We start from the raw sequence: 11,814 nt of genomic DNA, 5'->3' as shown, positions 1-11,814 counted from the left end.
TGCACTTTTCACAAGGCCTCACTCGGGGCTAGGGACACAGCAGGGATTTAATAGAAGCATTTATTCCAAGCACATGAAGTCCCCACAAGAGATAAATGAGATTTTCCCCGAGTCCCGAAGCCATTTACTGTTCTGATGGAGGAAAGGAAGGAAGATACCATGTGTATTGGGAGGAGAGACAGCCTCTGAACTCAGGGGTCTGAGGAGCAGTGTTAAACTGGGGGAGAATATGAAAAAGGAAAGGTGAATAAGGAAAGCATACTATGTCTTATGGGGGCTGAGAGGTCTGAAGTGACAACTGTATCTCATTTCTATACCCCAAACGCCCAGCACCAGGCATAGCACATAAGACTGTAAGAACAAACAAACTGATGAGTGAATGAATGAATGTTGAGACTAAAATTTGGGATCAGCAAAGATAAAACTTCCTTGCTTTGGGATTTGGGGGTTCAAGCTCAGTTTAAGACTGTGGCCATGCAAACTTGAGGACGTTTTACTCCGAGTTCTATCTAAGGAGAAGAAAGTCGGCATAGGTGAGTAGGGGGAGGGCACATAGTCATGAGGGTCCACCTGGGTCCCCACGCACATAGGAGCATACGACACAACTCCTGGATGTCAGAAGTCTATCCTTCTGATTCTCAGCCCTGGGGACTGAGTGAAGGGTGGGGTCTTGGGCCAAATGCTGGGTCATTTTAGCTGGAGCTGGGCGGCTGTATAGGAGAGATAGGGTTGGTTGAGAGGAAGTTGAGTGCGCATGCCTGTGTGCTGGCTGGGGGCTGGAGCAGGGGAAGAAGGGGCGGGGGCGTGGTTTCTGGAGAAGAGGTGGGGGAGGGGAAGCATTGGGGCTGCTTTAGGAAGGCTGCAGCAGGGAGCTGGAGTCTGGACAGAGCTGGTGGGTGATTAGAGATGTTGGTAGGAGAGGCAGAGAGAAGGATAAAGGTAAGGAGATGTGAGCATTGAAAAGGAGAGGCAGCTGCCGCTTGTGTAAGTATGAGACAGTGCGTGAGTGTGTGTGTGTGTATGAGAGAGTGTGTGAATGTATGTGTCTGTGTGTGTATGAGAGAGTGTGTGAGTGTCTGTGTCTGTGTGTGTGTGTGTGTGTGTGTGTGCGTGCACGCATACGTGAGAGCACAGGGGCTCCTCCCCGAACCCAAACTTTATGCTCCGAGTCTTACAATTTGCATCTTCTTTTCTCCTGTCACTCTAACCATGACAAAAATAAGGTTGCATTTGAGCATGTAAGGGGTTATTTGCAAGTGTGAGCATGAGTGACTGTTCTGACCAGCCAGGAGCCTGGGAGAGAGAGAGGCAGAGTGCCAGAACGAACGCACACATGCACGAATGAGTGCATGAATAAACAAATGGGAGCTTACAAGAAACTCCCTGTGAATGTGGGTTTGTGAAAAACGTTGGGTCTGAGATGCCCCACCCAAGCCCCAGAGCCTATATCTCTGGGTCTCTGAGCCCAGAGAATTCCAGGGAAGTCTGTGCCTGAGGTTCTAGAAACCTCACACTAGCCCCCTAGATGAATAACTGGCTTCAGAGGCTGGCATTCCTAACGGACCAGATTCCAGGAGGGAATCCAAAGAGGGTGAGGAGTCTGCTGACGCTGAGAGCCCTGCCTGGGCTGGGAGGCCCCGGACCGGGTGGAGCAGCCACACCTGCCTGAAGTTTTGAGTAACAGGGGGTGGAAACTGCACCAGCACCGCCCTCTCGCAGGCCCTGCGGGCCCCTGCGGTCTGCTGGTCACAGTGGGTCCCACAACTTCCTCACTTCCCTAAATGGGTAACTTCATATTTAGAACCCCAGGTCTTCCCTGGCAGCCCCAAGTGGCACGTCCAGCGTAGGCCTGGGGCCCTAACCTTGGATCCCTGCCCCCTGCTGGACTCGTGCCCGTCCCCGCTGCACGGCGCCATGGCTCCCACCTTCCTGCTGCTGCTGCTGCTGTTGTGGCTCCAGGGCCCTGTCGCAGGTGAGAGGGTGGGTGGGTGGCTTACGGGGGAGGGAGTGGTCTGTTCCTGGACCCCCTTCCTGCTTTTCCGTGCTCAGTGATCTTGTGGGGTCGGAGGAGGAGGCGGTCTGGCTAACCTAGTAGCGCCTTACCAGAGACCAGTGAGAAGGTTCCCTCCTAGTATCTGGCCCTGGGCAAAGCTAACCCAGGCCTCACAAACTAAGATAAAGCTCTGGACCCTCTCTGCATGGGCCCCTTGATCTGCCTGTCTTCCTCAGGACCTCTGACCAGGGCCACTCCACTTCCTCACACACAACAAGCCCTCGTCCCTTGGCCTCTATCGGGAAAGCCCTGTTTGGTTCCTACGGGAATCATTACCTTACGTGTGTGCGCTTTGAACTTGCTTTTTCTTGGAATGTTGATGCCACAACCTCCGTCCCTAGCCCCTGTCCTGGGGTGGGGGTAGGGAAGCAATCCCTGAAGCAATCTCTCCCACCCCACGGCTACTAAATGCTCCTTGAGGGGGCCTCACCCAATCCTGCCTTGCTCGCTGCCATGACAACCAAGTTACCATTTCCTGTTCAGTTCTGGGCACCTCCTGTGTGAGGGGTGGAAGGTGGGCACACATAAACACAGTGCCCTGGAGACCCGTTCTAAGGTCGCCCTATCTGTACGTCTCTCCCAGAGAGACCCGCTTTTCCAGGGCAGAAGAGTGTCCCCTGGGGTCCCCCAAACCTGCCACCTGCCAAATAATTGAGTTGGATCATTTAACTTGCATGGGACAAAGTGATACGAGAGAGGGCATTACCTTACTCCAAGCCTCAACTCTAGTGGCAGCTGGGTTGGAAACTAAGGTGGATGTCTGGGGTGCTGGACCCTTGGCTATCACAGCTCTGGGTTCCATTGGGAAAGTCTGGAGCAACCTGCATTTGGGAGAAGGAGACGTGCACTGAGCATGTACTACATTCAAGGCACTGTCCTGGGGCACAGTTCTCAGAGCCAGCCAGAGACAGATAAGAAACAGAGACATTAAGTGATCTGCTCACCTGGTTAGTCAGTGGTAGAACCTGAGTTTTAACCTATGTTTATTTAGACTCCAAAATGCTGTCCACTCTGTCCTACTGGGGAGAACTGTGTGCGTGTTTGCAGAAGGCTCGGAGGGTGTTCAAGGAGGAAATGCCAAGCTGAGGGTGGGTAGAGCGCTGGAGGGCCCTCACTGCAGCTTTCTCTCTCTCACTGTCCCCTGATTCACCACCCCAGCCTTAGTTCTACCCTCTCCCCATCAGACCACGGGTTATGAAGCTCACTGACCACATCTTCTTCCTAGGCATAGAAGGCAACATATGAACAGTGAATAATTGTAGAATTCTTTGGTTTACACTCCACTGGGAGTGTATATAAATGTCTGGGCATATCGGATCTACGGGTTTTAGGTAACTAGAATATTTTAAAATTAAACATCACCTAGAATGAACTCAGACAACTTGCTATTTAAAAGATGACTAGAGTAAACCTGTTTGTGAAACAAATAACTACTCAATATTTTCAAAGATTGAATTTTCTTATCTACCTAGGTTTGTTGTGCTCTGGAATTTCAGAATGATGACTTGCGTTCGGTTTGTGTCTCTGTCTCATTGAGGGCAGGACCTGACTCTTTCCCACAAGACCCTGAAGACAGGGCTTATGACTCTCCCATCAGACTAGAAAATGCCGCAAAGAAAACGGCTGCGTCTGCTGAAGTTCCTTGAGTGTAAGGGCTGAGTTTCCTTCATTAGACTAGGGGCTCCCTGTGGGCTACGCCTGTGTCTCCACCATCAGACTAGGAGTCCCCGGAGGGCTAGCCCTGTATCTTCCTCATCATTTTAGGATTCCCCAAGGGCACAGGACTACTGTCTCCCCCATCAGTCTGGGAACTACAGGGCAGGGCCAGTGTCTTCTCCAACAGACCAAGAGCTCCCTGGGGGAGAAGCCCGTGTCCCCCTCCATCGGAGTTGGGCTGTATTTCTTCTTCACACTCTGAGTTCCATGACAGCAGAGAAATATCCACCTCCTCTCCCTTCACCACGAGCTTCGAGTTTCAAGATGCTTCCTTCCTCCTTTCTCAACAAGTCGTGTCTCCCCAGGTGCCCCTGTCGAGAGCGTGTACTCCAAAGTGCGGCACTTTGAAGGGGAGACTCTCTCTGTGCAGTGCTCCTACAAGAGCCGCAAAAACCACATAGAGGGTAAGGTTTGGTGCAAAATCAGGAGGAAGAAGTGCGAGACTGTGTTCACCCGTGTTGGGGTGCAGGGGCCGCGCTATTTGCTGCAGGACGATACCCAGGCCAAGGTGGTCAGTATCACCATGGCGGCCCTGAGGCGCCAGGACTCGGGCCGGTACTGGTGCATGCGCAACAGCTCTGGCATCCTCTACCCTCTGATGGGCTTCCTGCTGGAAGTGTCTCCAGGTGAGCAGGCCTGCTGGGGCACTGGGATGCTGGGGGGGTGTCCTCCCCGCCCTGTACTCCACTGACATCAAATATAACAATAATAATAATCCATCAATAGGCATGATGTACAGTGGGGTTTTCACAGTTCCTTTACAGACACCTTCATGGGCATTCTTGTCACCCTTTTACAGATGAAGGAAATGAGATCTAAAAAGTCCTTGTGGCTCTGACTTTGTTCAGGGTCACAGAACTAGCAAGTGGACGAGATGAGATTAGAACTCAGGACTCTCTGTGCTTGTTTTATTCAATCATCTGTTCAATATATATCCACTGAGCCCTGATTCTGTGCCAGGCACTATTCTAGGCTCTGAGGATACAGTGGTGAGCAAAACCGGACCCATTCCTACCCTATGGGAGGTGACAGGCAATAGCACATTGTCAGATAAACAGTTGCAGATAACAATAAATGTTCTTAAGAAAATAAAACAATGTGATGAACTAGAAAGTTCAGTGGTGGGGGAAGCTACTGAATTAGTGGGGAATCAGAGAAGACCTCCCTGAGCAGATGACATCAAGCAGAGCCTGCGTGTGATGAGAGCTTTCTAGCCCTGTTGAAAGTGGGTGATTCAAAGGGCTTTCCAGGTGGGGAGAATTGCATGTGCAAAGTCCCTGAGGTGAGAAGAAGCTGGTCCATATTGAGTGTGGGGCAGAGGGATAGAAGATGAGGTTGGACAGGCAAACAGCAGCCCTAAAGTCCATGATTTGGGGTTTGACTTTTATCCTAGGTAGAATAGGAAGCTATGGGAGAGTTTAGAGGAGGTGATATTGTGCCTTGTCTTTAAGATGATCAAAACTCTCCCTTGAGTATAGAAAAAGAGAGGAGGGCCAAGAACGTAGCCCTGCGCTCCTTCCACATTTATAAGATGGGAAAGGGTGAGGAGCCAAAGAGCCTGCAGAGAACAGCCAGTGATTGTGAAACTTATCATCCACCCTTCCCTGTCCCCCTAACCCAACTGCATCCCCATCTTCTGTTGGGTCTGAGCTAGGGTAACTGCTGTCTCTAAGATATGGAGCAAATCTCATCCCTTCCCTCTCCGGTTCTGATTTAGCCCTAGGGAAGTAGTCGAAACCAGTTTACTGAAGTCTTAATTTGTAGGGATACAAACATGAAATGGTTTTATTTTTCCCTTAGTGTATCCCTCTGTTGTACTATGTCAGATCTCACTTTCCATCTCTTAACCACAGTTTGGGGAGATTCCAACTTTGCAGACCTTTTCAATTATTAGGAAATAAAAAATGCACAGGCAATTAAAAATGCAAATCTTCTAGCAATATATGCTCTTCCAGTCCCCCTTGAAAACCAGGTTTATGGCCCCAGGCACTTGAAGTGGAGAAGGGGGACTGCTGCTGTCCAACTCCCCCTCCTTCATCTCAGGAGGGAGGGAAGGGGTGCTCCTCTCCATCACCTCCTCCTGGTCCTGCCCCTCCCAACCCCCTGGTATATTGAGGCAGGGGTGAAGGAGAGGGAAACGGTTGTGTGACTTCACTGACCCTTGTAGGAGGTCTCTCTCTGTTGGATGTCACTCCTTTTCTGCCCACTCTTAGATCCTCTGTGGCCAAATGCTGGCTCTCCCAAGGCACCTGTGTATGAGTTCTTTGAAAGGTCCTTTGGGGGGTCTTCACACTGCTGAGTAGGATGATGTGGGAGATCTGGCTCCAGATCAGCCCCTTCCCCCATCCCCATCCTCACCAATGCCACTTGTTCTGGTTCCCTTGCCCAGAAAAATGGGCGCCTTCCACGGTGACCATCTGGTCCTCAGGAGTGCATCCTTGCATGCATAGTAGTGGGATGCAGCAGCAGCTAGTAGCAACCCTCTCCCCCTCACCATCCCTCTCTCTTTATTTTCCTGTTCCCTGATGAGAAAGACTCAACACTGCCTTTTAGACTGAGCCCTCACAGCTCCTACCACTCCCTCCTCTTCCACCATCCAAAGTCCAGCCTTCTTCTAGCAAATGGGATGATAAAGGCCTGAACTGATGCATGAGGGTGGCAGGACCAGTTCCTGTGTCTCTTAATAAGCCCCCAAGGAAGGCACCTGGCCCCGCTGCTCACGGCGTTCTTTGGGATCTGGGTCTTTGATGCTTCCTTGTCCTCATCTCTGGATCCCAGTCGCCAATCATGGAGCAACTGGGAAAGTTCATGTTCAACATCAGAGCAGAGAAATCTCTGACTTACAGGAATGAGGAAGGTCCAGGGAGTGACAAGAGAGATGGGGGTGGGGAGGGAAGTGTCCTCTTGGCCCAGGTGGCCTGACGGGGGACACTAAAAATTTTGTGAAAGACTCTTCCTTCTTTCCTGTGCCTACTTCCTCCTCCCTGACCTCACCCTCTGAACAAGCACACACCTGGTCCCTCAGCAGAGCAGAATCCTAGGTCCAAGGTCAAGGAGCAAGACAAGGACAGGTCCTACCCAGACAAGTGTGTGGGCTGCCGGGAGCTGCTTCCAGCACCAAGGCCCCCGACTCAGTCCCACTTTCCTCCCTCTCTCGTCCCTCAGCCTCCACGACCAAGAGAAACACTCCTCTTACGAAGCTGCCCACCATCCTCCAGAGTGGAACTGTCGTCACAGCTGGCCCAGCCCTCACCTCAGGCCCTGATGCCCCTTTCACCACAAGCACGACGGTGTTCACACCTGGACTCCTCACCTTGCCTAGACTCTTGCCCTTCCCTGCCTCAGGGAGCATCAGACTGACCTCTGTGACGGGCTACGGCTTCACTGGCGCCAGCCCCTCCACCACGGGGCCCAGGAGGACCATGGGGTCCCAGACAGTGACTGCGTCTCCCAGCAATGCCGCAGCCTCCGCTGCTGGCCCAGCCTCCACCCCCACTAAGGCTGGGCACCTGTGCACCACGGGATCGCCCACCACGGGAATGTGCCCCACTGGCAGGTCTCTCCTCAACCAATTATCCCCCAGCAGGTACCCGGGGGGCCTGGGTTGAAGGCCATTTTCCCAGACATGGCAACAGTTCTTGGTGCCTGAAGAGACCCCAAGGTGAAATGTTACAGCAGACCAGCCCCTTTCGCCCACCGGGAACTCAGTTTGACCTGTTGCTGAATGGGAGGTGGGAGAGGGAAGCTGGGATGGACATGGGACAGAAATGAAGGCAGTGGGAAAGGAGGTCAGGGGCTGGGTCAGCATAAGAGTCTGTGGATGAAGAGGAGAGGGTAGGGACCGGACAAGGGGAGCAGCCTGGGTAGTAGGAAGTGGGAAATGGGGACACTTTAATTTGAGTTCCCTGAGGAGTGGACTCTGAGACCAGGATTCACATTGTATTTGGAACACTGGAAAGAGCATGGGGAAGTGAGACAGGGAAGGGAAGGCAGCAGAGAGAGAACTTACTGAGGCTGGTTATCACTGTGGGCAGCAAGAGCTCAATCCCGTTGGGGAGACTCTAGGGTCCAGTGTCTAGCAGCCACCTGGAGGGCAAGGGAGCTTGGGTATTTATACCCCCACCCTCTTGGTTATTGGTAGAGGGCTGCCTGCCATGTGTGGCATGGAGAGCACCAGTGACCAGAGAAAGCCCTCAGGCCAAAAAATTTTTAAATGGAGCTGCTGAGGACTGGTGTACATGGAAGTGATACAGCAAAGGAATATAGGCAGGGCACCTATAGCATCTGTTCCAAAGGACAAAGGTGGGAAGTGCCATCCTCAGTCACCATGAGGAGAGTAAGAACGTTGGTTTCTTCTGTCACAAATGGGGGTCTCTTAGAGCCCTTGTCCTCAGCAGATTTGGGGGAATAATGGAGGAGAGGTACTAAAGTGGAGAGATGCTTCCCTTCGCTGGGGGTAGGGGGCTTCATCCCTGACCTCTGAGCACCTCACTTCCTTCTCCCACAGGTGGGCCCCCAAGGAAGAGAAGCCATCACTCCCCGCGGGGACTGGCAGGTTTCCCCTGGTCCCACTCCTCTCGCGTGGTGTGCAGAAGGACGTGGGCCAGGGTGGGGCACCCTGGTACTCACCTCCTCCGCACTCTGTCCTGTCTCCGCAGGCACCAGGACTTCTATCCTGCTGTGCTCGTGGGGGTGCTGGCCTTGCTCCCAGTGCCTGTGATGCTGATCGTGGTCTATGGCTTCTGGAAGAAGAGGCACATGGGAAGTGAGTAGCGCCCACCCTCTTGGCCCCCCGAGGACAGAGCGCTGGGGGGTTTGACACCCTTTCCAAAGTGCCCGACTGCCCTCGGGTCCCCAGGCGGTGTGTCCTCGCCTGTGTCCAGTCAGGAGGACCGTACAGCACCCAGGTGAGGGAGGCGGGTGGGCAGGCAGCGACAGCTTAGCGTAGCCTTCTGGGGCTGAGCCAACAGGAAGCCGAGGGCAGAGGCAGAGGGGCTGGGCTGGCCCAGGAGCTGTGGGTGGTGAGCAGGAGGACCGCCCTCTTCATCTCTGTCCCCATCCTCGCAGGCTACAGCATGTGCCGTGATCCTGCCAGATCCTGGAGGGACCCATCCACAAGACCGGAGCCTCCGTGGAAGCCTGCTTGGTCTGAAGCCACTTAACTGTATGGTGGGGGGGAGCTTCTCCCAGAGGGGTCCCGGGAGACCAGAGGAGGAGTGAAGACGGGGACCTGTCTGGATCGGACAGGCCGGGGATGAGGACTCAGCGCTGGACTCAGGCCTTCCCAGAACCGGAGGCTGGACTGCATCCGCTCAGTTCCCCTCGGCTGCCCGGAACCTGGCGGGGGGCAGGGGGCAGAGCAGGGGGTACCAGGCGGGAAGTCCCTGGGGGTGGGGGGGAGCCACTGAGGTGATTCTGCTGAGAGCCACAGACGCCTGGGCCCTGGCTGGATGGCAGAGAAGCCCCAGGTGTGCTGTTTGCAGACAGAGACCTCAGCTCCCATCGGCCTTGGAACCTCTTACTATCAAGCTGATGGGGGGAGGGGTGGACAGCTAGGGCTGCCCTCTCCCCACCCGGGGCTCTGTCCTCAGTTTCCCTCTGCTCTTTTCAAGCGTCCCCATGCCCTTGGGGGAAGAAAGAGCCCCAGAAACAGCCCGTGTCCCGAGGGTCCCACCCTGGAGGAGAAGAAGGAACAGTGACTAAGAGTTGGGGGTCAACAAAGGTGTTGGGGATCCCAGAGCTGTCCAAGCCCCCCAGCCCCTGGGCCAAGTGTCCTCTACGGGGCCTCTGGATGGGCCCTGATCTGACTGTGGCTGCTTGTCCGTCGAGTCCTGGGAGCCAGCAGGGACCACACTCCCGCTGCTGCTGCCTGCTGGCCGGCGCCTCCAGGGAAGGCTGTGACCGGGCAGCTGAGAGCCCCTCACCCGCAGGACCAGCCTGTCCCTGGACTTGCATGCAGAGGCTGATCAGGGCTCTCTCCCCCAGTTCCCACACCCTGGCTCCGGGTCTGAGCTCCTGAAGAGAACAGGGGGCCCTTGAGGGTCCACTGGAGGGGAGGCCATGGCTCAGAGAAAGGGGGGGGTCACCTTCCCTCTGGGGACTTATTGTCCCCTGGAAAGAGAGGACCCACTGGTGACACAACAAAGACAACTCAGAGCTGACTACAGCCTGGAGGACTGCCTGGGCCAGGAGGGGCAGGGAGGATGGAGCCAAGGAGCCTGGGCCAGGGGCCCAATAGCTGGGGGCGTCTGCCCCTGCCTCACTGGCTCGTGCCTCAGAGTTGGCTTCTTCTGCGGTGATGGCTGAAGAATATGGACTGGATTCCTCCCCTAGGGAGGGGTATCCACCAGCCTGGAGCCACTGGAATGAGAGACTGGGGGTAGATGTGGCCTCTCCACTCTTGGCCTCGGGACATAGCCCTCCCAGGTGGGAGATCAAATGTCGTAGTCAGGGGAGTGACACAGCTGGGGCCTTGGTGGGCAGCCAGCCTGCAGGTGCCACTCCAGGATAGAAGTGGGGAGAGAGGAAGGGGCAGGGGGCAATCCTGGGGGACAGCAGGGAGGCAGCACCTCTTTCCTATGCCCAGGAGAAGGCACTAGAGGGGAGACTCAGACTGAGGAACTGACAGACCTGGTGCTAGGACACACACACACACACACACACACACACACACACACACACACACACACACACACACGCACACATACGGCGATAACCGTCCTCCTGATCCCGGTGTGTAACTAGGACGGGGTTTATTCTCCACCCTAAAACCACACGCTGACGGCCCTGCCCCAGCTGAGAGCGGGATGTTGGTGGGTGCAGAGGCTCAGGACCGGGACCCAAGGATGCCACCTGTCACTGTGGGACCCTGTGCAAGTCACTAACCATATTGGGCCTCATTTTCCCTCTCTTGTGAAAGGGGACACTAATTCCTACCTCTCAAGACTGTTCTCAGGATAAAATGAACTAACACGAGCCTCATACACTGAGTAAAAGCCTCATGCTGCTTGGTCCTCCACTTCTTGTCCAGGTCTAATGCTTGTCACATTCTACTTTTAAAACCATCGGATCCTATTTCTCTGTTTTGTACTTGATGGGAAGGGGCTAGGGAGGGTGCAGGGGGACATGGTCTGGTCCCAGGAGGTGGGTCTGGGCCCAGGCAGAGGCCTTTGTTACCTGATGTCATGCCGGGTAGCTGCTAGGTGGACCGACCATCCTTATTTGCCCAGGATGAGGGGCTCCTGGAACCAGGCAAACTCCCACCCGTGGAGCCTGCTCCCATGTGAATCCATGGTAAGGAAGGACACAGGGTGCTGAGAAGGAGGTGCAGACTCCGTCCCCAGCTTCCCAGCTCTTATGCGCCAGGGTGGCCTCTTTGGACCTCCAGGCTCCAGGACATTTTACCCAAACCCTGGCCCCTTACATCCTCCTTTCTGTTTGCCCTTCTCCCCGGAGCTCCAGGGGTATCCAGATCCCCAGCAGATCCAGGGCGGGCAGGTGCAGGGCAAGGGTGGGTATCAGGCCAAGGCTGCTATTGCCTTTGGTGGACGAGATGAGGAGTCTTCCTGAGCAATGGCCTGAGACTACGGGACGTACCTGCGAAGGGCTTCCTGTTGTGGCCAAGGGAAGGAACAAATACAGGAAGCCCAGCCCCCACGGGATGTTCACTCTGTGAGCCCTGATCTGATCCCACAGGACACATGTGTTCTTGCTGTGAGGCCAGCAGGCAAGCCTGAGGTCCACAGTCCCAATGGCTGCAAATGTGCTTTTCACTCTGCATCACCCTGGGTGGGTGGACGCTGCTCTGTGCAGTCCGGCTCCTCCTTCAGGCTGATGGGCTTCTTGCCCCTGTGCTGGGAGTAGTGAGGGAGGAGGCAGCCTCGCGCCTGGGGCAGACCCTTCCCAGCGCAGACCCCCTACCCCCACTGATTGACGCAGGGGGTCTGAAGCCGTGGCACCCCCTGCCACCTTGGCAAGTTCTGAAGGGTATCCCATTTCCAGAATGGCTCCCAAAGTGACCTGAGCTTCCTGTGGCCCAAGGGCAG

The 11,814-nt window shown here is 54.9% G+C and overlaps 1 protein-coding gene across 1 annotated transcript; it reads left to right on the top strand.

The window, feature by feature from the left end:
• The first annotated feature begins 1,688 nt into the window (after positions 1–1,688).
• On the top strand, positions 1,689–9,097 carry LOC309608332 (trem-like transcript 2 protein). Its single transcript, XM_082348061.1, has 5 exons — positions 1,689–1,972; positions 4,075–4,395; positions 6,935–7,355; positions 8,428–8,534; positions 8,837–9,097. The coding sequence occupies exons 1-5, from the start codon at positions 1,915–1,917 to the stop codon at positions 8,929–8,931; spliced, it is 1,002 nt and encodes a 333-aa protein (XP_082204187.1). The 5' UTR covers positions 1,689–1,914; the 3' UTR covers positions 8,932–9,097.
• Positions 9,098–11,814: the final 2,717 nt, after the last annotated feature.

This window comes from Balaenoptera borealis (assembly GCF_965194805.1).
Source record: "Balaenoptera borealis genome assembly, chromosome: 12".
NCBI classification, from domain to species: domain Eukaryota; kingdom Metazoa; phylum Chordata; class Mammalia; order Artiodactyla; family Balaenopteridae; genus Balaenoptera; species Balaenoptera borealis.
Note: the sequence above shows the minus strand (reverse complement) of the source record. Positions and strands in the feature narration are given on the sequence as shown.